Source organism: Quercus lobata, chromosome 7 (assembly GCF_001633185.2).
Source record: "Quercus lobata isolate SW786 chromosome 7, ValleyOak3.0 Primary Assembly, whole genome shotgun sequence".
Taxonomy (NCBI): domain Eukaryota; kingdom Viridiplantae; phylum Streptophyta; class Magnoliopsida; order Fagales; family Fagaceae; genus Quercus; species Quercus lobata.
In genome coordinates, this window is record NC_044910.1 from 15,874,252 (window position 1) to 15,899,643 (window position 25,392).

At 33.3% G+C, this 25,392-nt stretch overlaps 2 protein-coding genes across 4 annotated transcripts; both read right to left on the reverse strand.

Annotated features, from left to right (window-relative positions):
* Window positions 1–7,195: 7,195 nt before the first annotated feature.
* On the reverse strand, window positions 7,196–9,444 carry LOC115954298 (peroxidase 3-like). The gene is made up of 4 exons (XM_031072215.1): window positions 9,125–9,444; window positions 8,528–8,719; window positions 8,244–8,409; window positions 7,196–7,793 (listed from the first exon to the last, which is right to left on the reverse strand). Exons 1-4 carry the CDS (start codon window positions 9,332–9,334, stop codon window positions 7,387–7,389), a joined length of 975 nt encoding a protein of 324 aa, XP_030928075.1. The 5' UTR covers window positions 9,335–9,444; the 3' UTR covers window positions 7,196–7,386.
* A 5,062-nt stretch (window positions 9,445–14,506) lies between these two features.
* Window positions 14,507–25,111, reverse strand: LOC115954171. 3 transcript variants are annotated; one of them, XM_031072076.1, is made up of 3 exons: window positions 24,868–25,111; window positions 24,689–24,740; window positions 14,507–15,126 (listed from the first exon to the last, which is right to left on the reverse strand). In XM_031072076.1, the coding sequence occupies exons 1-3, from the start codon at window positions 24,868–24,870 to the stop codon at window positions 14,630–14,632; spliced, it is 552 nt and encodes a 183-aa protein (XP_030927936.1). In that variant the 5' UTR covers window positions 24,871–25,111; the 3' UTR covers window positions 14,507–14,629. The 3 variants fall into 3 exon arrangements, with proteins under 3 accessions (XP_030927936.1, XP_030927935.1, XP_030927934.1); XM_031072075.1 differs by having other exon boundaries at window positions 24,865–25,111; XM_031072074.1 differs by having other exon boundaries at window positions 24,859–25,111.
* Window positions 25,112–25,392: the final 281 nt, after the last annotated feature.

Below are 25,392 nucleotides of genomic sequence, written 5' to 3' on the forward strand. Positions count from 1 at the left end.
GAACTCATAATTGATGTCATTTTTTTACATACCTTTAACAACTTGACACCTAGATTTTATTGCATAAATGTTGTGTCAGTAGCACTATTATTAAAATTGCTTATTTGTTAATAAATAAACCTTCTCTCCGGACTCTAGCTTACTTTACCTTTGATGGTAAAATAAAACTATTTTTTCTTGCACTTTTCTTCTTCATCAGCAAAAAATTACACTATACCAACTATTCTATATTTAAATATATGATTCTTTTCTCATTCTCTCTTTTGCATTTCTATATTTTCTTTTTTTCTAATCAAGTAATTTCATAAGTGTTCTACAGTTTTTTGAGTCCAAAAAGTCTTTTAGTACTTGCTCCAATTCCAAGAGAATGACCATTTGTGTGGTTAAAAATCCATACACTTCAAAAGCAAAATCTTACATCAGTTACTATTTTTTTTTCTTAGTTTCACGTTTACTCCCATACCTACTCTTGTATGTGTTACTATTCTTTTTTATCATATATTTTTATTTAATTGGTATTGCATACGATTATAATGAATTATTATTAATTTGACAAATTTTATGATTATTTATTTAATTATATTTATTTATGCATTTAATTGTTGTTATCTTACGTACTGATCTTTAAATTATTAATAATTTTTTTAGACTATTGTATAGTATAGTTGCATTGTATACTATTTAGAATATTATGTTAGATTATTGCATGTTATATGAAAACTTTATATAAAAAAAATAATAATCATTTTATTTTTTACTCTCCACAACAAAATCCTAGCATAAGACATTAATGACCCCCCTAGAAAAAAATCCTGGAGCTGCCACTGTATTTAGTTATTGCAATGATATATTTATTGCAATAAATTAAAAAATCATTTTAACTTTGTGCTTCCTCAAGTTTATTATTTATTAACTATATATTTCCTAAATTAACTATTCAATATGGAATGGTCGATCACATTACACTTGATTTTATTAATGAAATCCGTAGTCATGCCTTATTTAAAAAAAATAAAAATAAAAAAATAAACACAAACAAAAACACCTAAAGAACCATTCATTAAAAAACAAGCAATAAAAGATAAACATAGACATTTTCATTCACATAAAATTTGGCTGAAGTTTAATGCATGTGAAAAATTGAAGCTCAAGAAAACATATCCTTGCTCATATTTTCAACATATCCTTGCCCGTATTTTCTTTTTTCACACGTTGAAGCTCAAAACCCAAAAATAAAAATAAAACATAAAACATAAAACAAAAAAAATAACAAAAACCTAGACAAAAACAGCCTGTCACCTCCTTCAATCTTCATCTTCCTCCTTCATTCTCCATCCTCCTCCTTCTTCTTCTTGCACGTCACTACCTTCTGTTTGAGCCAGAAGAAAACAATGATGAGTATCTCAAAACATTTCTCATCCGTGGCAAATAGCATCCCCTTGAATATGGTAAGAACAACCATCTTGCCGATTGGTGGAAAAGAATGGAGGTTGATCCAGGAGAGCACATTGGATAGAACTTTTTTAATTTTTGAGAAGAAAGCGAGCTTGGTGGTTATGTGTTTTTTTTCCCTAGGCTTGAGAAAGCCTGGGTGGTGAGGAGTAGATGGGATGGGAAATGGATGGCCTTGAGAGGAGTGGTGGTGGTGGAGGGCTTGGGTGGAGCAAATGGATGGAATGGCTTGAGAGGATAAGCAGTAGAAGTGGTAGTGGTGGTGGTGGTGGGAGCAGAAATAAGGGGATGGGGTGGTGGTCGTGGAAAATGGGTTGGGGTTTTGGTAGTGAAGGATTTCAAACTAGACTTGAGGAGAAAACAAAACGCCATTTTTGCTTAGCTTGAGACTTAGAAAGCTTTTTTTTAAAACAGTGATGGGGTTTTTAGGGGTATTTATAATGAAACCGAGGGTTAGTGTGATGCCCCCTAATTTGATTGATTGTGTGATGTGTGTAGGTGTATGATGAATCCCACATCAGATATTTACTGGGTTGAACTGAGCTTTATTAATAACTATAAGGAGCCTTAATTTTGACTAGTCCTTTTGAGGTATAGCGCAGATATGACTAGCGCCTTTTTCTTGGGTCATAAATCTTGTAACTATAGTTAACTATAGCTATTTGCTTGTCCATCAAGTTGTAGAGCCTGTTGAAATCTTATTGTGAATCACAAAGTCCAAATACAGTTGTCACCTATCTTAAAGCATTAGCATAAGATAATTGCAGCTTAAGTGTTTGATGAAGTTCTCCAAAGAAGCTTGGAATAAACACACACACACATTATATATATATAAATATATATATATATATATATATTCTTTTATAAGTAGTTTGGATAAAATAAAAAAAACATGGTTGTCTTTGGGTTAATCTATAGCTACGATATGAAAGTTTAGGCTATAACAAATTTTTTAAGCATTTAGGTTTGAGTTTATCTCGCCCCCCCCCCCCCTTGAAATCCTAGTTCTGTCCCTGATTACAATAGAAATTTCAAAGTGTCAGCTTATTACAACAAATATATCATTGCAATAACTAAATATAAATTATTTTACAATTTATTGCAATAACAAATATGAAGTTGCAACGAATATATTATTACAATAATCTAATACCAATTATTTTACAATCTATTATAATGAAAAAATATGAAATAATTATCTATTACAATGAACTAGTTTGTAACTCCATGCATATTCATGAATACACTTAAAGATATACAATAAGATGCATAATATAATTCCTATATATAATTTAAATACTATTGATAGTCATTTTTATATTTTGTTAACTCTTTAAAAAAATTTATAAGGATATTATTAGATATAAAATTTAAATTATCCATTTTTTTTTAATTATTGTGAAGCACTTTTTTTTTACACGATTCATTCATTTTAGAATTTTTGGTTTTTGTACTTAATAACTTACTTGGATAAATATTTATGATGTGGTCCCACATTTGACTCTAAATTAAGAAATAAAACTCTTTAAGAATAAATAATTTAGAACACACTGCGCAAAATTAGAACTCTAATTTGGAATTCTAATTTGAGTTTCTCTCAACTTTACCTATTATTATTATTATTATTATTATTATTATTATATATATATCATTGCAATAACTTGACCAAAATTATTTTTGTCAATTTTTCTCAATCTATTGCAATAAAATTCATGAAATTATAGTCTATTGCTATAAGATATTTGAAATAGTAAATTGTTTATTGCAATAGCAAATATAGTATTACATCAAAATTGTCATTAAAATATTTAAAATTTATTGCAACAAGATTTTTTTAACACAAATCTATTATCTTAAATTTTATTACAATACTTTGCATAAACTATTGCAATGACTTTGATGTTATTACAACAATTTTTTTTTTTTTTTTTGTAATAAACATTTTTTTGTTATAGTATTCAAATTTCTTTCTTCCTTTTATTATTTTTATTATTATTGGCTGGGCTGAATGAATGAGATTATAAAAGCATGATTTTCTAGTTATTGTATTCATGTTGGCCTAAGAGGGTTTGAAATTTACTTGGTTTGAGTGTTGTGAGTGTAAGAGATAAGTTTGGAAATCAAGGCTTGTGTGCAAAAGGAGTGGGATGGACTTAGTTTTGGATTGGGCTTAGAGCAAACTTGGGTTGGACATAACCTGTTTGGGCCCACCTTGCCTTTTGACAGCTATGAACAGTTTGTACCATTAATTGTTTATGGCTGAAGTCTTCGGTTTCTCACAATATTGTTACATGATGTTCCTCCACGTGCTATGTTGTATCGCTTTAAAATGTTGATTTTGTTTTTTTTTTTTTTTTTTTCGTTTTAAATGACTTATATATGGTGTCATTTTTTTTTTTTTGACATTTTAATAGCTCCAGTTGTTGAAATTTGATGATGTGGTGAAATCAAGGACCTATTTCTATGTGATATTGTGATATAATCAGTCTGCTGTGTGGTTTAGTGCAAAACTATATGGATGCATTATGCTAAGAGCAATGAAATATCCAAAATTTCAAGTTAGAAGTGCTAGAGAATAAGTGAAAAAAAAAATTACAGTAAATGAGAAGTCTTGTTCTGTGTTCAATCCAGTTTGTAACACGAATTGACTTTTAAATGAGATTTTTTGTGAGGCTTAGTCCATGGAACTTAGGCTGACAAGCCCAAGCTAGAGTACTCATTTTTAGTTCGCTGTTTGGAGGTATTTATTTACCCTCCGAATTAGGGTTTATTGTAGTGAAAAAATTGTACTGCTACTTTTCTTCCCAACATAGTTTTTGTAGCTCCATATATGTAAGCAAATTGTCGAATCATGTAAATTGTGTTGTGTGATTGTTTTTATAAAAAAATTTCTCTATTTTCACATCTCACATGTACCTAACACTCTCCTTGTAAGTTCTAAAGTGAGGATGAGGTTATAGGTTCAAAACCCATTGAATGTACATAACTTACCAATAAATTTTTTATAATTAAAAAAAGAAAAACAAAACTACTATATGTTTGAGATTTTTTTAAGCATTGTTTTGTGTAAAGATTGAGGTTATAGGCTTATAGCAATCAAATATATATTTGAATTTGACTGGCTATCGCATTCTAGTCTGAGCTTTAAAGTATAAGTTTGGTTTGCCATATATTAAAGAGTTGAAACAAGTTTTGATTTTGGATTTTTATACGACCTATTATATTGGAATGATATTTTTAGCTAAAGGGGAAAAAAATGACCATTCGTATTTTTAGTCAATTCCTTTTTGAAAGTATGTTTAAGTTATTCTAGTAGTTTCCTATAGCTTACATACGTAGGGATATAAAAAAAGTATAGTTTTTGATAATTTTTATATTAAATGTGTAACAAAAAATTAAGTTACTTAGCAAAAGCATTATAACTCAACTGCATGACATCCAATAATCGGCTTTGTCCCTAGCAAGAATCAGTTTTATCCTTAGCAGTAATTGCTTTATAAATCCATATTCCCCCAATGCTACTTAATGAACCAAAAAGCTTTGGTCGTCCAGAGAAGGCGCTAGATGATCAAAGCTCCATAAATGAACATTTATGGGATGATCTGTAACATATAAACGTTTGTGAAAGAGATGACCATTGGGAGGATCTTCACCCAATTAACTTACCAGAAGTGTTACAATGAAGGCATTTAAGCTACCATTGAAAGTCTCCAACAGCTAGAAAGGCAAAACCCTATATAAACCACACTAGACCTCAAGCAAAGGTACGAGAGATCATTATTCATAGCATTACGAATCAATTAGCATTCTTTCCCTAGCTTTTGACTTTATCATATATACATATATATGTGTGTATATATATAGTGATGAAGGAGAAGAAAAAGAAGAAGTAGCTTACCTCCATTCGCACAACACCGACTCTTTCTGTAGTCACTCCTTTTCTGTCTCTAAAAAACAATCGCTACTTTTTGAAGTTTTAACATTGAAGAGGTAGACTTATTATATATAGATATTGATTTTGGGCAGAAATACGGTTAATATGGAAATACCCCAGGCCTAGGCTAAACAAGAATTTAATGTCGCTAGAAATAAAGTGGCATAAGGGAGTGATTATTGATTGGCCCCAGAAATATGGGAATATGCAAGGAAATATGAAAGAGGATTATTATTATTATTATTAAAGAATAAGAAAGAGGATGCAAAGCCACGAGATTACTAGAATGGTAATATAATTTTTTTTTTTTTTTTGAACAATAAAAGGGTAGTCTTACGCGTGTGATCATTGACCCAACCCAATTAAACTTGCAAAATTTAGGGCATGAGGCATTCATGAGTGCATTAGAGCTATCTACATCATGTCTTCACATTTTTTAAAAGTGACTTGAACCAAGCAACTCATGGACACGTAGGTATAAACTAAGTACTAAAAAAACTTGTATAGTCCCGGTATAATGAGGCATACATGTGACTTATTAAAAGTGAAGGCATTAGACTATTTTAGGAGATGCAAAGTTTATATTAGTCTTGATACTGTTGGGAAATTTTTTATTTATTTACTGAACTGATGTAGTTATGGAACATTCATTTATTGGAACAAGATCGTTTTCAGTACCTCATGTCAATTTGTCAGTAAAATTAGTTTTAGAATTTTTCTAACAATCTTTTCTTTTATATATCATCTCCATTCTTAATTTTGAAAATCAAATAAAACCTATGTAACAATTCTTAATTTTGAAAATCAAATAAAATCTATGTAACAAGAGAGATAAAGATGATTTTATTATAAATAAATTATGAAGAAATATTATCAAAATGACATCATTGTTAACCTAGCGTCCTAGATATCATACTTTTCACTAAGACATATTTGGCTAGTTTGAGGTTTGAGTAATGCTAAGACTACAATTTTTTCTACAATTTTTATCACAATTTGTTTAAGTGGCAAGTCGTGAGTAGTTAAGTTGTGAACCGACCACTTTTGCTCCACTACTCACAACTTGCCACATGAGCAAGTTATGGCAAAAGTTGTAATCTTAGCATATTTTTGGAATTTTGGTTTTGGTTACAACAGTTCATGTTCTTAATTTTGTGCCATATTTCTTTCTAACTTTACACATGATTTAGAGGTATCAGTTGGTATAGTCACACGCTCTTTATTTAGACATTCACTATACGCACATTAAACATGTTTTAGAGGTGTCAATTGGCCAAATAATGAGTAATAAACTAATAATAGTCACACTCTCTTTTTTACAAACTAATTCGTAACCCCATGCATTTACATGAATATATTTAAAAGATATACATTAAAATGAATAGTACAATTTTTATATATAATATAAATATTATTGATGGTCATTTTTATATTTTTTTTTTAACTCTTTAAAAATTCTTGTAAAAATATTATTAGGTAAAAAATATAAATTGTCTATTTTTTTATGTTCAATAATTCTAGACTCTTTGGTTTTTGTACGTAATAACTCACTTAAATAGATATTTATATTGACTCCAAAATTTATTAAAAAAAAAAAACTCTAATAATAAATAATTTATGACATATGACATAAAATTAGACTTTAATTATAGAGTCTAATTGGATTTTTTTTAAGTTTTGCCTCTATATATATATATATATATATATATATATATATATATTCATGGTACACGCATTACTCCCGTAGACTGAGTTAATAGAGGAGGGTATGTAATAAAATTTTATACTGAGAAATTTGGAAAGTTCATTCAATCTGTAAATCACATCAATGACAATACTTACTCATTTTTTTCAATAAAGATACATAATGCTTAATGCAGATTCAACCCAAAAAAAGAAAAAGATGTTACAAAAGCAACGATACGTTGCCAACACCTAAAACCTATTAAAATCGATCCAATGAAACAAAGCATGCAGATTTACGTTGACCTGGAGCACCTTTAAGTATTGACTTTCCAACATTTCTTCCTAATCTGGCCAGCAGTGCCAGTAAGGACCTGAACTGCTCCCATTCTCTTCATTGATTTCGCAAATTCTTCGAAGAATTCGTTTTGCCTAACCAATTCTTGGATAGTATATTTGGCTTGCTTGTTTGTTAGAAGAGCCGCATCAGATTGGAAGAGACCCTTCTTCTGCAGAAGGATATTATAGTAGTGGCTGTCAAACTTTTGAAAGCTACCGGGGTCCATTTCTACAGTTGTTGTTGTGTCATTGAGGCTTTTGCATTTTGTCTTTAAGAACTGGGCATAGGATGAGTTCAAAGAAGGGTCTTGATCACCTTTTCCAGTAAAGTTGTAGAGCCTGTTGCTGAAGAAACTGCAGTGACCTATTCCAATTGTGTGCCCACCTACGTACGTATTTAAATTTGTTTGTACGTGTTACTACTTTTACTTTAGAACATAAAGACGTGAATGCTTTAGTGTTACAAAAACAATCTTGTTTCCACTTTACTCTTAGAAAACGAAGACATGAATGCTTTAGAGTGACAAAAAAATAATAAGTATATGGATACAATTTTTTACAATGGTTATGACACGACATTATTGTGACTAATACATAAAAATATATATATATATATATATATATATATATATATATTTATATAAAAGCAATTGTAAAAAAATATAATATCCCATTACTCGAACAAAGAGGGACACTATAACCAACTCCATTAATAATTTGGGATAAATGAATTAATGCTTACTTTGGCAAGTCAAACCCTTAAACATGTTTTTTTTTTTTAAGAAATTTTTTTAAGTACATTTCTCTTTATTGAGATATATTTATGTAGATGTACCTGACAATACAACGAGGTCATGCACTGTAAGATTTTTGTTGGCAAAATTTTGCTGGAGTTGAGTGAAGTTAAAGAAAGGCGATGGAATGTTGGCTAAGGCCTCTGTGGCGAGTGAAACAAGGCCATCTCTTCTACCTGTGAGCACTTTCCACATTGGTTTTCGGAACTGCAAAACATTATAAATAAGTGAAGCTATATGAGCCAGAACTTAACATTATTAATTGTCATATATACTATGATTTCTTATTCAGAATATTGATTTTGATATTAATTGACTTATTTACTTGGAATGAAACGGAGTCCCTAGCAGCCAAAGCCAAGATATCTGCACAAGATACAATTCCTGCACATTCCTTCTCAACTGCTGATTTAATATCATCAATAACATCAAAGCCTGACAAAGATAGGTTCGGTATTGCTGCCTTCTCTGCAGTGCTATTTGCTGTTGAGTTCAATAGTACTGATCCATCGCAACCCTGCAAAAATTCCATTAAATTCTGTAAGCTTAAATTAAATTTTCATAGCTGTATATGCGGACTGTTTTATTTTCGTATCAAAATATTATGTTAAAACGTCACAGTTTTTTGAGATGTAGCTAGCTAGCAAGGTAGTTCAATTGTAGCAGCTAGTGGCTCCAACTCCAAGTACTAACAAAGCTCTTGTAAGCTAAAAATATATGAAGTTTTACTAAACGCATGAGTGCCTAAATGCCAGCATATATATATGCATGTTATAGTGTTTAGGTTTTTATGTTTCTAAGTATGCATGAATGCATGCGAGTGTTTATATATATATATATAGACACACACATATATACATGTAAACTAACATGAAGAAATTTATACAACTTCACTGCCATGCATGTTTGAATGGATAATTACCCTAACAAAACAGTCATGGAAATGCATTCTGAGAAGCTTTGCCGGCAAGTTGGGGTTGCTGGAGACATGCTTCCAGGTGACACTCTTGACAATCTTCTCCACACGTGGACAGGTTTTCTCATAGAAACTCTTCTTGAGACTGCTTCCCTGACAAACCCCAAAAATGGCAGTAACTACTAAACAGACCAAAAGGAGAATGTTAGTCTTCATTTCCAAATATCTTTGAAGTAACTCTAATGCTCGAACTCTCCTTAATTTAGCAACTCTAAGCCTGGATGCCCTGGTTTATAACAACAAACTCCTTCCTTATATACACATCTGATGGCATCTTTACAGTAAGATCCAGTAAAGCAAAATATACTTTATGGAGAGAGAGAGAGAGAGAGAGAGAGAGTTGTTTAATATATAGTTCTATTCAGATCCATCGTTGCCGACTTTACATTAAAATATTGTTGCAAATTGACAAATTAATTAATTACAAACCATTTGATTTTTGACATGATCAATTGAATGATTATCCTAATATATGAAAATGCAGACCAGAAACATTCAAATGGTGCTAATATCATTCATTTGCATTGCACCTTCTTAACGTTTATGAAATAAATAATATAAGTATTTTATCTGTATTGTGAGTGGAGATCACTAGGCAATTTCCAATATTGTTATGATAATCCTAGTTTTTTCTTGGTCAACCATGGTTTTTTTGGCCTAAATTTGGTCTGGCAACATTGCCAGTTAGTACTGATACTAAAATATATCAAGTTGAGAAACAAAGAATGCGACCTTTTATGCTAACGAATGGTCCAAATTCATAGACTTGACAGTTGGAATTAAGACTAAATTAATAAATTATGTCAGTATCACAAGTGTGTCAACATGTTACTTAATAGATCAACTCTTTTTCGGATAACATTACATACGTAGGAAAACTAAATCAATTTTCATCTCTATCTTCTTTTGAGTTTAATCATTTCTTGGAAGTCCCAAGATTGCATATATATGAAATATGACCATTCATGGAGTTGCATTTTATATATACCATTATTATCATGTCCTGTGGCTATTTATTTAATTATTTTAATGCATGGAATTCTGAATCCAACAGGAATACAAATTTTATTATTATCGCACAAATACTTTACCCATGTACATGTGCACCGCTTGTAGCTTAGGACAGGCAAGGAAAAAAAAATTTTAAAAAAAATGCTCGAAAGTCAACAAAATCCACCATGGCCAAGTCAGTTTATACTTATAGTTCAAGTAGATCTCTCTCCCCCACATGATTGTTCAATACTTTAACATATATATTAATTTAAGTTGTTATTCTAAATTTCTAATAGGAAATGTTACAATTATTTTTGTGACTTGTTCTTTCTTTCTTTTTAATTTTTGAAAGGGAAAAGCGAGTTGTAGGAAAGATTGTGACTTGTTCTTAAAATATGAAGTATATATCCTATTATCAAAAAAAAAAAAAAAAAAAAGTTATTCTTTTGCTAAGACAAGAAGTTTCCTTATAGATTGTCACACTGTCACATTTACACCGTGGTACCTTTGTCCTTATATAAAAATAAAAATAAAAGTAAAAGGATAAAGAGTAGTTAAAAGCATTAACTAAAAAAATGTATATATTTAATCTGTGATTGCAGGAGTCTTATAGAGCGGGCACAGGTGGTCCAGGTATACCATGTCTACCGTGAAGCCAATAAATGTGTAGATGCTTTAGTGAAACAGGGAAACCACCAGCAGCAACTTTTGAACATCTATGACACCTGTCCCAATTTTGTATAGCACTATTTTGTAAGGGATATGGTAGGCCTAGGGATAAGCAGAATATGTCCCTTGAGGCTAGATATAGTTGTGACTGTATAAATTTTTATTATAATTAAATAAGACTTTCCCATTTCTACCAAAAAAAAAATGTATATATAGTTATATACATATAGATATAAAAAAATAAATTAAAGGGTTGAAAAGATATAAATTAGCTTGACATTTCTGTATAAAGAGTTGTTAATTGAATTATAATGCTCTTGACATTATTTTTATCGTTGTTCCAATTCTATGGAAATAAGAGCACATTTTCATTATTTAGTTTCATTTTAAGTTAAGAATAATATCATATGAGTACATTATCTACTTTTATTTATATATATATATATATATATACACTCAATTAAAAATAATAATAATAATAATAATAACGATTGCAGGCCTTGGACCAATTTAAGGGGCGTAAATTCTAGTTTGTGAGATATGAAACTGGGGTCAAAGGAGAAAACTATCTCAATACCGCGTAACAGCAGGGGCCAATACCATGTTATGGTCGCCTACAATCTACAATCTGGCTTTCTAAAATCTGGTAGGAGTATAGGTTTTAATTTGTTCTATTCTATCTTTTCTTTTCTTTTTTCTTTTTTTGTTCAGAAGTTATGGAATTGCATCATATCCTTAATTTAATTACACGTGGTCCATTTGTGACTTTTATGGAAAAGAAATGTTGGAAAATGATTAAATTGGGAAGCATGTAGCCTTCATTAAGACTAAGAAGAAAGTTACTGTATTCTTATTAAAAAAGACTAAGAAAGATTGTTTCATTCAAAAAAAAAAAAAAAAAGGGTACAGCTTATGTCCAGTGCTCCGGTGCACTGGAGTATTAGACGTAAGCTACGCCCCAAAAAAAATTAGCTTGTTCCAATTAGACATAAAGAAAACTTGTTCCAATGAACAAGATCAATGACCAAAAATGAAAATTATGTACTACCTACTGAAGGTTTTTTTTTTTTATAAGTACGTATGAGTACACGTACGTATCTGTTGGTTGACAAATTCTAAGCCAAATGGAAAACTGTCGGTTGAATGAAGCCCACAAAATCGCTATGAAAATTGTTTCTTCTTCGTAACATTTTGTGTTATTATCATTGAGGAATTCTGGTTTGGGTAGATTTGGTCAAGGGAATATGAAAATCGTAGTTCAAGATCTTAAGACTTTAAAAAATAAAAATCTGTTTAAGAGTAAGTTTATCGTTTATTGGTTACAATAAACTCTTCTTTTTTCTTTTCTTTTTTGAGAAAGAGGTTACAATAAACTAAGAGTGAAGTTAACGATATTATAAATTTTGTGACCTAAACTTTAGATATTGAAGTATCAATGTTTTAAATGCAAAATAAAACGATTCTCAAAATAAAAATACAAAATAAAAGAAATAATTAATAAATTTATTTTATTAAATTGTCAATACCACATCACAAAATTCAATTATTATATTATTTGCAACCTAAACTTTAGATATTGAAGTATCAATGTTTTAAATGCAAAATAAAACAATTCTCAAAATAAAAATACAAAATAAAATAAATAATTAATAAATTTATTTTATTAAATTGTCAATACCACATCACAAAATTCAATTATTATATTATTTGCAAGTCTCTTGTAATAAAATTCAAACTACCTTTAACATTTTCTATAGAGAAAAAGAGGAAGGGAGAAATTTGAATTAACGACTTTATTGGTTTTATGTACGAAGAGTGATTCCAAATTTCCAATAGATTATGCTATTCCAAATTAAAGACTTTTTTTTTCCATGATTAATTCACTATGATTCTGAGCAATATTTGAGTTGCCGACCTTTCTCTTTGAGCTGTTTAAGTTTAGTATCATACCTTTTTTGTTTGTTTGACTTTGTTTGACTGAAACTGCTATAACAACAGCCACAAACTCACAATTTTGTTTTTTTTAATTATTTGAAAAATTCCAGACACCCTTTATGAAGTTGCTGTAGTTGGGCATTTTAATAATGTGGTTAAGTAATGTTAGTAGAGCCAAAAGAAAAAAATTCAGAAGTCAATTTGAAAAAATAAAAATAAAAATTCTACGCTTTGATTTCCGATCTCACCTCCAATTTAATTTAAGCATTTTGCTATTATTTATATCCACAGTAAAAATAAAATAAAAACATTATAGAATGTTATTTATTTATTTTTGCAACTTATGCTAGATATTCTTGATGCTAGCTTATAGGTTCAAAAAAAAAAAAAAAAAATGGCCCGTTTGGATATTAATTAGTCCAAATGCTACCCAATCCAACTCCTTCATGTCACATCTTTACTATATAACGCAATTCAATCATTAATGCTACTCATGAAACTAATAAACAAAAGAACTTTAACTTGACGGGATCAAGAAGTTTAGCAAAAACTTGACTGGATCAAGAATTATGAGGAATAGATTTGGTCCATTTGGACCGTGTAATCTATACACACTGGACTAGTATTCTAGATGGTTATTAAATGTATTCACTACACTATGAGGTTATTGAAATGATCAGAATAGTGCATTTGGATCAGTTTTTTTAGTTAACTTATTTATTTTTATTTGTATTTTGTCTAATTCAATAAAAAGATAATTAAAAAATGCACAATTAATTACTAATAGTACCCAAAAAAAAAAGAGTAATGGATAAGGTCAGTCGGCCATTACTCTACAAAAGTTTAAGAATTTTGACTTCTTCCTAATTTAGGAGTAATGCAGATCAAACGTAAATAAGTTTGTCCTTTTTTCTTTTTCTTTTTTTGTTTCACATTATACTCTATTTATTACAATGTGTTATGCATATAATTTTTTTTTTTTTCATTTTTTTAGCTACGATTTAGTAGAGTATAAAGTAAAACATTAAAAGAAGATTATAAAATTTAAATTCGACGCAGACCTCGTAGAGCAAAATAACTTGTATTTGTAATTTTGTACAAAACACAACGTGAATTTGCCATATGTAAATGTAATGCAAGCCTCAAGTGTTACAGTTTTGCACTATAATATCCTTAGAGTACAATACAAAAGTGAACTTTTCAATAAATAGATTTAGGAATTGACCATTGAATTAATTCCAACCGGATTTTTCATTTTTGGAACCTTTTTATAGATTCTAATTTTTTTTTTTAAAGATCGATTAACACATGCCGAGCTAGATGAGTGTTACTGTACTGTTATCTTATCAAACATAATAATCATTAACACAATGGGCCGGCAGGCTTTCCTTATGGTTCTATTAGCAATTTAGCACAGGTTTTCTGTCTCTTTGTTTCTTCACTTGTTTTTTTGCTTCTTCTTCTTCTTCTTGTATGAAAAACATAATGGCAAATGGCAAGCTCATAGTCGAAGAGCTCAGCTAATTGGGTCTTTAATTGTATACTTATAATTAAGTCTAAATAAAACCAGCTCATTCCAAAGGCCCCTTGATACTTAGTCCATTTATGTATTAGCAGAGACGGCCCCAGAGGGAAGTATTACCAGTTGTACAAGAATATTAGACCTGGCAAACTTTTAACAATTAGAAACATATGTAGTACTAGTAAAATGAGCACAGAAGTTGTTCAAAGAAGTGGTGAAGTGATCATGATTAGAGACCTAAAATACAATGAAAAAAATCATCAAACATATATCAGTTCCGAAATTCAGATTCCTCAATACCAAATTGATCTTGGGTTGGTTCAAGTTCAATGTCACTCTGCCCTTGTGCTTGAGTTTGACATTGTTGCAGCTGTACTGGCAACATTCTTCTTATTAGTAGCCTTATTTTGGTCATTCTCATCTAGATTATTCTTACACAGTTTGAAGGCTACATAGGAGGGGGAGGAGAAGGGAGGCAACAAGAGCTTTGAACCCGCAATTTTAAGGCCATACAAATTCCTGATCCAGCAACCATCCTGTGTTGACTCGTGGTTCGCGTAACAAAACTGATACTTCATGGCAATAGGGTAAGTATCCTCATCATAGATCACCTTGAAGGCTTCAGGCATCCAACAAGTTTCCAACAATGACTGTGCAGCAGATTCAGTGGTAAAGAAATATACACAGTCCTTATCACCCTTACACCAAATCATATTCCAAATTTTGTCAGGCTCTTTCACCTTAGACACATCTAACTCTGGTATGGCTACAGCAAGTGGTTCAACGATTACCTTCAGGTGAAGATAGTGGTGGATGAGCACATTGTCATCTGGACAAAACAAAAAACCAGCCAGCAATGACGAAAAAAGAGTAGCAAGGTGAAAACTCGAAAATGTATAAAAACACAAAAGCTGTTTAGACCCTCAAATTAAAAATCACGGCTCGGTTAATTTTACTCTAACTTAAACTAAGTGTGGAATAGAGTAAATGCGAGTAGATAAACAATATAACTATTCTAAGCCATATTCATCAAATCATAGTAGAAAAATGAAAGTTAAAAGAGTAGGGAAAAAGAATGCAAACACAAGATAACACGCCAATGTGTTATTGAAGAGAAAACCGAAGTACTTGGTAAAAAACCTCTCCGTCACCCTCCAAGCAGTAAATCGATCTACTAGAGAATAAGTTGGAGTACACGAATAATAAAAGGCCCTCTAAACCTAGTCTACCCCATGTACTCGAGCCTTTCAAGCTCCTGCTACCAACTGACTTTGCCAAGCCTTGTCTTCTCTAGCTCTCCGGATCACGCAATTTAGCTTGATTGCATCCACCAAACAAATGGCTTCTTCCAATACTTCCCAGCAGTACCAAAACCTCACTTTACACTCAAGATAGATGTGGTAAGTGTTTAGGCTATTAACCTCTCAAGGATTTGGAAATGGAGAGGTAGGAGTTGAGGAAAACCACAATGGATTGTGTAGAGGATTATGGGTATAACAATCTCTAACTCTCAAGGGTTGTGGCTAGGGTTCTCTCTGAAAGCACTCCTCAACATATGTGAGTAATGTGGGCATATATAGTGTGGGTAGGGACAGGGTATATCAGATATGACAAATTGGCAAAACAGAATATTTCACGAGTATCTCGCGAGAAGGCCTTACCCGCATGACACTCGCGAAAACCAGCTGTCACCATCCTGTCATGACTCTTCGCATTCCAGTCATGTGCTAAGCACGTGCTTCACTTCGCGAAAAGGCTACTCATGAGCTACCAGGGAAAACTTCTTTGGTCTTCAATTGCCTTGAGTCTTCACACTCTCTCTCACACACAACCCTTACAATTAAACCCTGAATAAAATACAAGGTACAAAAGATTGAACATAATTACAATCAAATTTGGCACAGAATTAAAGCCAACACAAAATAGTTGCAAATCACAATTTTATAATCTCCCCATTTGGCTATTTTGTGACAAAATTCCTAAAACAGACTCTAGACTTAAACGTGAGTTTGGGAACAATGGTAAAACTCACTCACACCTAATCTAGAAGTTGTGAAGCACTTACATGTAATATACCTGTAACTTGAAACACTCACACACAAACAAAACTTTCATTAAGCTTATGACAAATTGAATACACGATGCGTATATAAGCAAGTAAAGTGCGATCAAGGTAATGAACATTATATAAACAGTTAAGTATATCTTGATCAAACAAGGTCAGTCATTAAATAATGACTACAATGAACATTTAGCTAGTAAATGATCATCCGAACACGCAGTGCAATTAAGAGCAATGCAAAAATCAATTGCATGTCTAACACACAACCAATGTGATATACAAGAAGTATTTGCATCAAAGGTATAAGATCCAACAAAGGAACAAGTGTGTAGTACTCAAGATAATGCAACAATATCTAAAAGTACTAAAAAAATGCTATAAAGCAAGAATATAAAAGACAATACTAAATATAAACTTAAAGTTTTAAACCAAAATACTTAAAACTTTAAAAGAAAGCAATGTAAATAACCAAGAGTTATAAAAATTATAAAAGTAAACATGAAATGAACTATAAACACAACTAGCCCTCAAAAACTAGTAAGCTGTAAACTATGGTTAGACTATCCAAAGTATGTGTGTATGTGTCAGCTTTCTCCTTTTAAGCTCACAAAACTCCCCCCTTCACTATGCACACTTCCCTTCCTGCGATGCACTCCCCCTTACTATATGCTATCGTCCAATCTATACAGTGAATTACTCTCCCCCTTTTTGGCATGAATAGCTAAAGGCTCTCGTCTAGTTTGCATTGAATCACATCTAACTGAGTCTCAATGGTTGTGAGACGCATTTGAACTTGGCTGTTTGTGGACTAGATAACATTTGCAAGTCCTGAAATACGCTCATGCAAACCTTCAACCAAAATAGTCAATCTGTCGACATAAAAGCTAGATTGTCTTGGCTGAGTGCTAGTAGTCGGAGGCTTAAGAATGTGAGGAGCTGCAGTCTCAGTATGTCCAAGGGTAGTGTGAGCAGCTGATCCATGACCAGAAGGAGTGACATGTGGAACAAATTCATTCTTTGGTGTTTTGGACGGATTTTGCTTTTCCCGTTCAGCAAAAGAGTGACTTTTGCTCATTTGGAGAGACAGCATGGATATTGGGCACTGGCAAACTATGATCATTCCATCTCTTGGCAAACAAACACCCTTAAGTACCATGATTTTCATGATGAGACTACAGAAAGGAAGACACATCCGTGCTGCCGTTCTTGTTGTTGTTTTCCCTATTGTCTGGAAAATGTGAGCGCAAATATCAATCGGAGCTCCTGTGATGAGATCACATAAGAATTGTGCTCTTCCAAGATTGATGAGCCCCGTGTTAGACAGTGGGTAGAGATTGGAGAACATAATCAATGTGAGTGTCTTTAATTCAGGTTCAAACTTTACAGTCCCAATGGATATTTCTTTGGCTGAAATCTCATGATCAAGTCCAAGAATTTGAAGAATATCTGTCACTGGAGGAAGTCTGTCATCATATGGAGAGATATCCACATTTTCCAGTCAATTGATTCGAAGGACCTTTGCAAGGTAATCCGGAGTGATGATAAATTCCTTTCCTCGCACCCAACACTTCAGTTCAACTCCGGTGAATCTAGCATTCAAGTAGAACTCTTTAACTAATTCATCGATCGAATCCTCGAAGTTCCCGAATAGATTTGCCCAATCTTTATTCTCAAAAATCGTAAGGATAAAAGTGGATCCCAGGGTATCAAAACGAACAATCCGTTCCACCACAGGAGAAGCATCTTGAAAAATGCTGTAGAAAGTCTGAGAATCTAGGGGAGTCTTGAATCTCTCGCTGTTGGAGGCATTGGACTAATGCTAGGTCCTCTTTGATACTGGTGATGACATAAGGTCAATCACGGGTTCTTTACTACGAGAGGAAAGGCAATACATCTGAAAAGAATAGACACAAAGCAAAGAAACAAGTGCAAAAACACAAAATAGGAACACAAACTTGATTAGATCCAAGTTAGTCCATAAAAATAAGCACAAAGTCCTAAAAAGCACATAATCAAAGTCAAAAAATCATGTAATATCAATGAAGTGCAAAACAATTGACAATTGTGCAAGTGGGTGAGTCAAGGGTGCATGAGGTGTGCATATGTGATGCATGATCAAGGCATGACAAATCACATTTAGGTCAAAGTGTGTTTAAAACACACAACCAAAGATCAAAACATGATAAACATGTATAATCATGGTAATTCCTAAAGTTTGGAACTCATTAGAGTCCAAAACAAAACAAAAATGTCATTTGAGCATTTTGTCAAACACTTGGTATGCACCTATACAGCTAACATGTGGGCAATGCATGAATATGAATAAAAATGGGACAGGCTCCCCTCCTGTTCAAATTTCTCCCATTTCCTCCTGTTTTTATTCGGATGCAAGACACGTGTCAGAAAAAATATCCAAAGGCACAAAACAAACGACCTTAAAAAAACTCAATTTATTATTCTCTCAACAACTAACCTCTCTTGTCAAACCCACTGGACCGCTAGCCACTTCCCATAGCAGAGCCACCACCGCCACTGCTACCGCCACTGCCATCGCCATACACCAACACCATCACAGCGCTGTCAAGACTGCAAACATTTCATAAATAAACTGGGTTTCAATAATTTTAAGGTGGACAAACCCTTAAAACACACCCAGCATATACAAACCCATTATTTTGGGTCTCTTGCCATTATCGTTTTCATTCATTAGTTTTTTCTTTTTTTCCAATTTCCATAAATTTCATAACTACAACCTAATTTCATCCCATACTCTTTCTAGTTTGTTCGTATTAATTTAGTACAAACCCAAAAATAAAGCAATTGAAGGTAAAGACAACGTGAGTTACAAAGGCAAACCAAGTGAACCCAACAAAATGATTTTACAGTTGAAGAAAACACAATTAAAATTTACGAAATGGGAAAAGAAAAGGAGTAAATTATCTGAGGAAGCAAATCTTGAGAAATCTGAGGTCTTTTCGGCAATGGAGATTGTCCTAAAAATTACGAAGTAATCTTTGACAGTAGACGGCAAGGTCTTGGCGTATTTCCGGCCGTGGGTCTGCCACTAGAAGTTGTTGGTGGTCTGTGGGTTTGCATACCCGCGTAACACACTAGCTGCCATTTCATTTTTTTTTTTCCCTTCATTCCCTTCAGTCCTGTTTCTCCAAAAATTTTCCCTTCAGCCTTGTTTCTCCCAAAACCCTTGACGAACCCAGCGTTGATCTCCACCAGTGTCGATCTCCACCTCACCCAGCACCGATCTCCACTCTAGGATTGTCCTAAAAATTACGAAGTAATCTTTGACAATGGACGGCAACGGTCTTGGCGTATTTCCGGCCGTGGGTCTGCCACTAGAAGTTGTTGGTGTTCTGTGGGTTTGCTAAAGAGAAGTTGGTTGCTGGTTGCTGAAAGGTTTCAATGTGAGAGAAATAATTTAGTTTTTTGGATGGCTTGTTTTTTGCCGTTGGATATTTTTTATGACACGTGTCTTGCATCTGGATAAAAACTGGAGGAAATGGGAGAAATTTGAACGGGAGGGGAGCCTGTCCCAATAAAAATAGCCTAAATACATGTTAAAATGCCACAAGGGGCCAACACAAACACAAACAAACCAAATGGGACATAGCCCAATCAAGAAATTGAAAAAAAAATTGCAAAAATTAGAGTTCCCAACCCATTTTTTTTTAAAAAAATCCCCAATTCAAGTAAAACCTAGAAATTTTCTTCATAATCTAAGGAAATAAAGATAAAAGATGTTAAAAACATACCTTAGAGAAGTTTTTGAAATGATTGTACTTGAAAATTGTTGGGTTTTTTAGTGAAAACAGTTTTGGGTTGGAAAGAGGCTTGAGGGAGGCGAAATGAGGGAAAATAGGATGTGCTTGAAAATCTATCACATCAGCCCTATAAAACTGAAAACACGCGTTTTTTGCGGGTTACCTTCCCACGAAGTTACTTGCGAAAAATGCCTCTAAAGCACAAATCATTTTGCGGGAAGACTTTACTCGCGAAACAATCGCAAGACAGTCGTGAAAGTTTCTGTCTGAATTTTGTGTTTTCATGTTTTTCCTTAACCCATTTTCGCGAAAAAGAGCTTAGTCGCAAGCTTCTAGCAAAAATGCCTCTAAAAAAGTTTTTGATGAAAAACATGAGAAATGTAGTTTTAATACAAAAACTCAAAACATGAAAGCATAAAAATACTTTTAAAAACATATAAAATACTCAAAAATATTCTTGGGTTTGATCGACAAGCATTTGAGTATACACATCACATTTGATCATGTACAATCACTCAAATGAAATAAGCATTCATTGAACAAAAGTCTTCTGTGTTGTGTGTGCGTATCAAATGTGAAATAATCCTTAGACCAAAGTGAAACTTCAATGATCAATTTAATCAAGTCATACACAACTAGTACTAGGTCATAAGGTCTATCTCAATTATAAAAATGAACATATATGACCTCCCACAAAAATGATTACATATCTTTGAAGCTTTTCATTTGGCTTTTTTACAAATCATAACATTTAATCATTTTTGAACAATACATCTCATTTTGAGATCAATGCTTGAAATTTTTTATATTTCAAATTTGTGATTAAGTTTTTGGCTTTATGGGCACCATACATTTCAATACAAGTCGTTTTCCCTTTTTCCTAGTCAAATACTAGTATGTGCGACGGCTTTTGCAACTCATTATCTCTTTTCATTTTGAAATTCACATTTGTTGAGCTCTTTAGGCAAAAACAAAAAGAGTAGGAAGATATATAGACACAAGTCTATGCATGTGTCAAAACTATCAAGACTATTGACCAATCATTCATGACAAACTTGAAGATTGATTTACAACAGTCACACATAGATTTCAAGATATTTCTCACAAAGATAGATGTGCATACAAAACAAGCTAAGCTCGTAAATGCACTATACCATAAGTACGAAGGTACTAGGCCAAACTCACATGTGATATACACAACACAAGCAATCAAACTTTTTAGAGATTTTTCAATTTTATGGGTTTTTTGAATTTTTCAACGCACTCAAAAACAAAACATGTAAAGTAAGATCAACAAAAACAAAAAGTACAAACAAACTTGAAAAGAAACATGCTAGAAGCAAACTACCAAATCAAAGTCACAACATATAGGAAGAATTGATGCATGGACATGGTCAAATGCTTATGCATATGTACCCTTCTTCACCCACACGGCACATGCGTTTGGGGCGATATCCCTAGAGGATTGGGTACTAAAGCTGTGATTCTCAAAATTTTAACTGAAGCTTGCCAAACAGGAAGTGATGGTATCTATTATCTTTGTCACATCACCAAAACCGGAATCAGCTTCTTGCCCTTTTGATTGCTTGGCATTCCAATTGCCCTTTCCTTGTCCTTTTAACCTTTGAGAATCCGCTTTCTTCAATGCGTGAAGTTTATAGCAGTTAGGTCTTGTGTGTCCTCTAACTCTACAATGGTGGCAGAAGTGTTGAACTTGAGGACCTCTTTGAGACTTTGGAAGAAATTTCCCTTTAACCTTGGGTTTAGCCACATATGGATTTTGAGGTTTTGTCAAAACCTTTTGAGCAGTTCCATTTGGCTTCTTCTCCACTTTTACATTCTCAACATTAGGTGCTACTACCATTGGTTCCTTAACTTTAACAAATTTCACCTATTTAAACACATTGGCACTTGAACTACTCCGGAATATCCTAAGCCACTTTTGTCAAAAAAAGGCTTTTGATATGCAAGCACCTCGTCAAGTTTCTTGGAGGCAACACGCTCCATTTTGTCATTAGCTTGAATCACTTCAAGCCCAAGAAACTTGATCTTAGAGTAGGCTTCGGTTAGTTCTCCATTCAGTGCTTCAACTTCACACTTCGTTTCCTTGTACCTTACAAGTATGCTCTTGTAGTCCTGTTCAGCTTTCTTAATTTTTCTGATGGCTGCCTTAGCCACTCTAGCATACTCTCCGGTTTTCTCAAGAAGAGAATTATAAGATTCTTGCAGTTCCTTGGTTCCTTCATCTTCATCATCGGATCCTTCTCCAATTCTCATAGACATTACTTCGGTGTGCTTGCCAAGTTCTTCCACTAGAAGGCTCAAATCTTCCGATGAGTCCACGAGTGCAATGGTGATAAATGCAGAGTAATTTCCTTCTTCGTCACAGCTTTCTTCCGAATCAGAATTTGAACCATCTGCGTCACTAAGGGTAGTTACAAAGACTTTACCCTTCGCTTTCAAACACGTGGGGCATTCCTTTTTTACATGCCCATGCCCTTTGCACTCAAAGCACGTGACCATTTCAGATGGTGAGGAATCTCTTGAATCCTTCTTCTTGAAGTCTTTCTTGTCCTTCTTGAACTTTGCGGATTAGCCCTTCTCCAAAGACTTTCCATCTCTCTTGAACTTTAGGAACTTATGAAAGTTCTTAGCAAGGTATGCCACATCCTTTTCAACCTCATCCTCATCTGAGGAGTCTTGAGCTTCCAATCTCTCATTGACTGTCTTGAGAGTAAGAGATTTACTCTTCCTTTGAGATGATAGAGATGGCTCATAAGTTTGAAGAGAACCGATGAGTTCTTGAATTTTAATCTCATTAAGGTCTTTGCTCACTTCGATGGTAGTGACCTTTGCACGAAAACTCTCCGACAATGAGCGTAGAATCTTCCTCACAGTCTTGGAGTCCTCCGTCTTTTCTCCCAAGTTGAATTTCCCAATCACCACTTCATTTAGCTTCCCATAAAATGAATCGAATGACTCATCTTCAGCTCCTCAAAGCGTGTGGTAAGCATTTGCAACTTGGTGTCCTTCACCTTTTTAGTGCCTTCATAGGTCGTCTCCAAGATTTGTCATGCCTCCTTGGCAATTATGACATGAGAGATCCTGTGAAATTCATTAGGGGAAACATCACAGAAAATAGTATTTAAAGTCTTGCTATTAGCATTAGCTACCGTAAGAGCTGCATTATCCCATATGGATTTGGCAGCCTCTGGCCTAGTCCGTTCAATTTCTACAACATCCCAAACACTATCATCAATAGAACATAAAAATGCTCTTATATGGGCTTTCCAAAAAGCGTAATTGCTCCCATCAAAGTATGGAGGAGCATTAAGCGATTAAGATTAGCCCATCTCAAATAAAGTCTAGGATCACACTAAGGTAATGAAACCACAGCAAGTGTACCCGCTTTGATACCAATTGAAAGCTCGAAAATATGTAAAAACACAAAAACTGTTTAGACCCTCAAATTAAAAATTACGGCTCTGTTGATTTTACTCTAACTTAAACTAAGTGCAGAATAGAGTAAATACGAGCGGATAAACAATATAACTACTTTAAGCCATATTCATCAAATCACAGCAAAAAAACGAAAGCTAAAAGAGTAAGGAAGAAAAATGCAAACACAAGATAACACGCCGATGCATTATCAAAGAGGAAACCGAAGTACTCGGCGAAAAGCCTCTCTGCCACCCTCCAAGCGATAAATCGATCCACTAGAGAATAAATTGGAGTACACGAATAACAAAAGACCCTCCAAGCCTAGTCTACCCCATGTACTCGAGCCCTCCAAACTCTTGTTACCAACTGACTTCACCAAGCCTTATCTTCTCTAGCTCTCCGGATCACGCAATTCAGCCCGATTGCATCCACCAAACAAATGGCTTCTTCCAATGCTTCCCAATAGCACCAAAATCTCACTTTACACTCAAGATGAGTGTGGTAAGTGTTTGGGTTATCAACCTCTCAAGGATTTGGAAATTGAGAGGTAGGAGTTAAGGAAAACCACAATGGATTGGGTAGAGGATTGTAGGTATAACAATCTCTAACTCTCAAGGGTTGTGGCTAGGGTTTTCTCTCTGAAAGCACTCCTTAACATATGTGGATAATGTGGGTATATATAGTATGGGTAGGGACAAGGTGTATTAGATTTGACAAATTGGCAAAATAGAATGTTTCACGGGTATCTCACGAGTAGACCTTACCTGCGAGACATTCACGAAAACCGGCTATCACCATCCTGTCATGACTCTTTGCATTCCAGTCATGTGCTGAGCACATGCTTCACTTCGTGGGAAGGCTACTCGCGAACTACCCGCGAAAACTTCTTTGGTCTTCAATTACCTTAAGTCTTCACACTCTCTCTCACACATAACCCTTACAATAAAATCCCACATAAAATACCTGGTACAAAAGATTGAACATAGTTACTCTCAAATTTAGCACGGAATTAAAACCAACACAAAATAGTTGTAAATCACAACTTTACACAAGGGAACACTCAATCATCCTTCTAAATCAATAATCAATTGAAAATCCGAATTTTCCTATACCTGCAATGGCGACACCACGTTTAGTCCAAGGTGTTCCCAGCAACACCCTGACCTGAAAAAAAAAATTATATATAATAATTTAATTTTTTTTATTTGTTTACCCTTAAAAAAAATTAGGAACACCCTCAAACAAAATCAAGAACACCCTTAAATAAATAAATAAAAATTACCCTTACAACCATTGTTGAAGCTTCTCAACCACGATGAAATGCTGGCAGACCATGAGCTTGCATCTCCATTTCTTCTTCTTCTTCTTCTTCTTTCTCTCTCTCTTTCTTTCTTTCTCTCTTTCTTTTTTTTTTTGCATTTTTGCCATTTCTGCATTTTTGCTCTTTCTAAAGTCTCTGCTATTCTTTGCCCGTTTGCCGATGATGAAGACAAACTTTTTATTTTTTCTATCATGGTCTTCCATAAGTCAGCAAATGCTTGGCTGTCAAAGTGTAAAGTGTCAACACTTTCTTCTTTTACTTGTACCAAATAATTGGTTGTCAACCATTTACTTGGGCCTTGTATTTGTTTTTTTTTTTTTTTTTTTAGGAGGATTTAATTAATTTTTTAATGGGCAAGTCTGCCACTCTTCTGGATTTTACGATTTTTTTTTTTAATTTAATAAATAGTAAATGGACTTGGGTTGTTGGGCAAAACTTAAGATTAATTTAAATATAGACTAGCCCAAAAATGTTATATAAGAATGTGGGTGTATA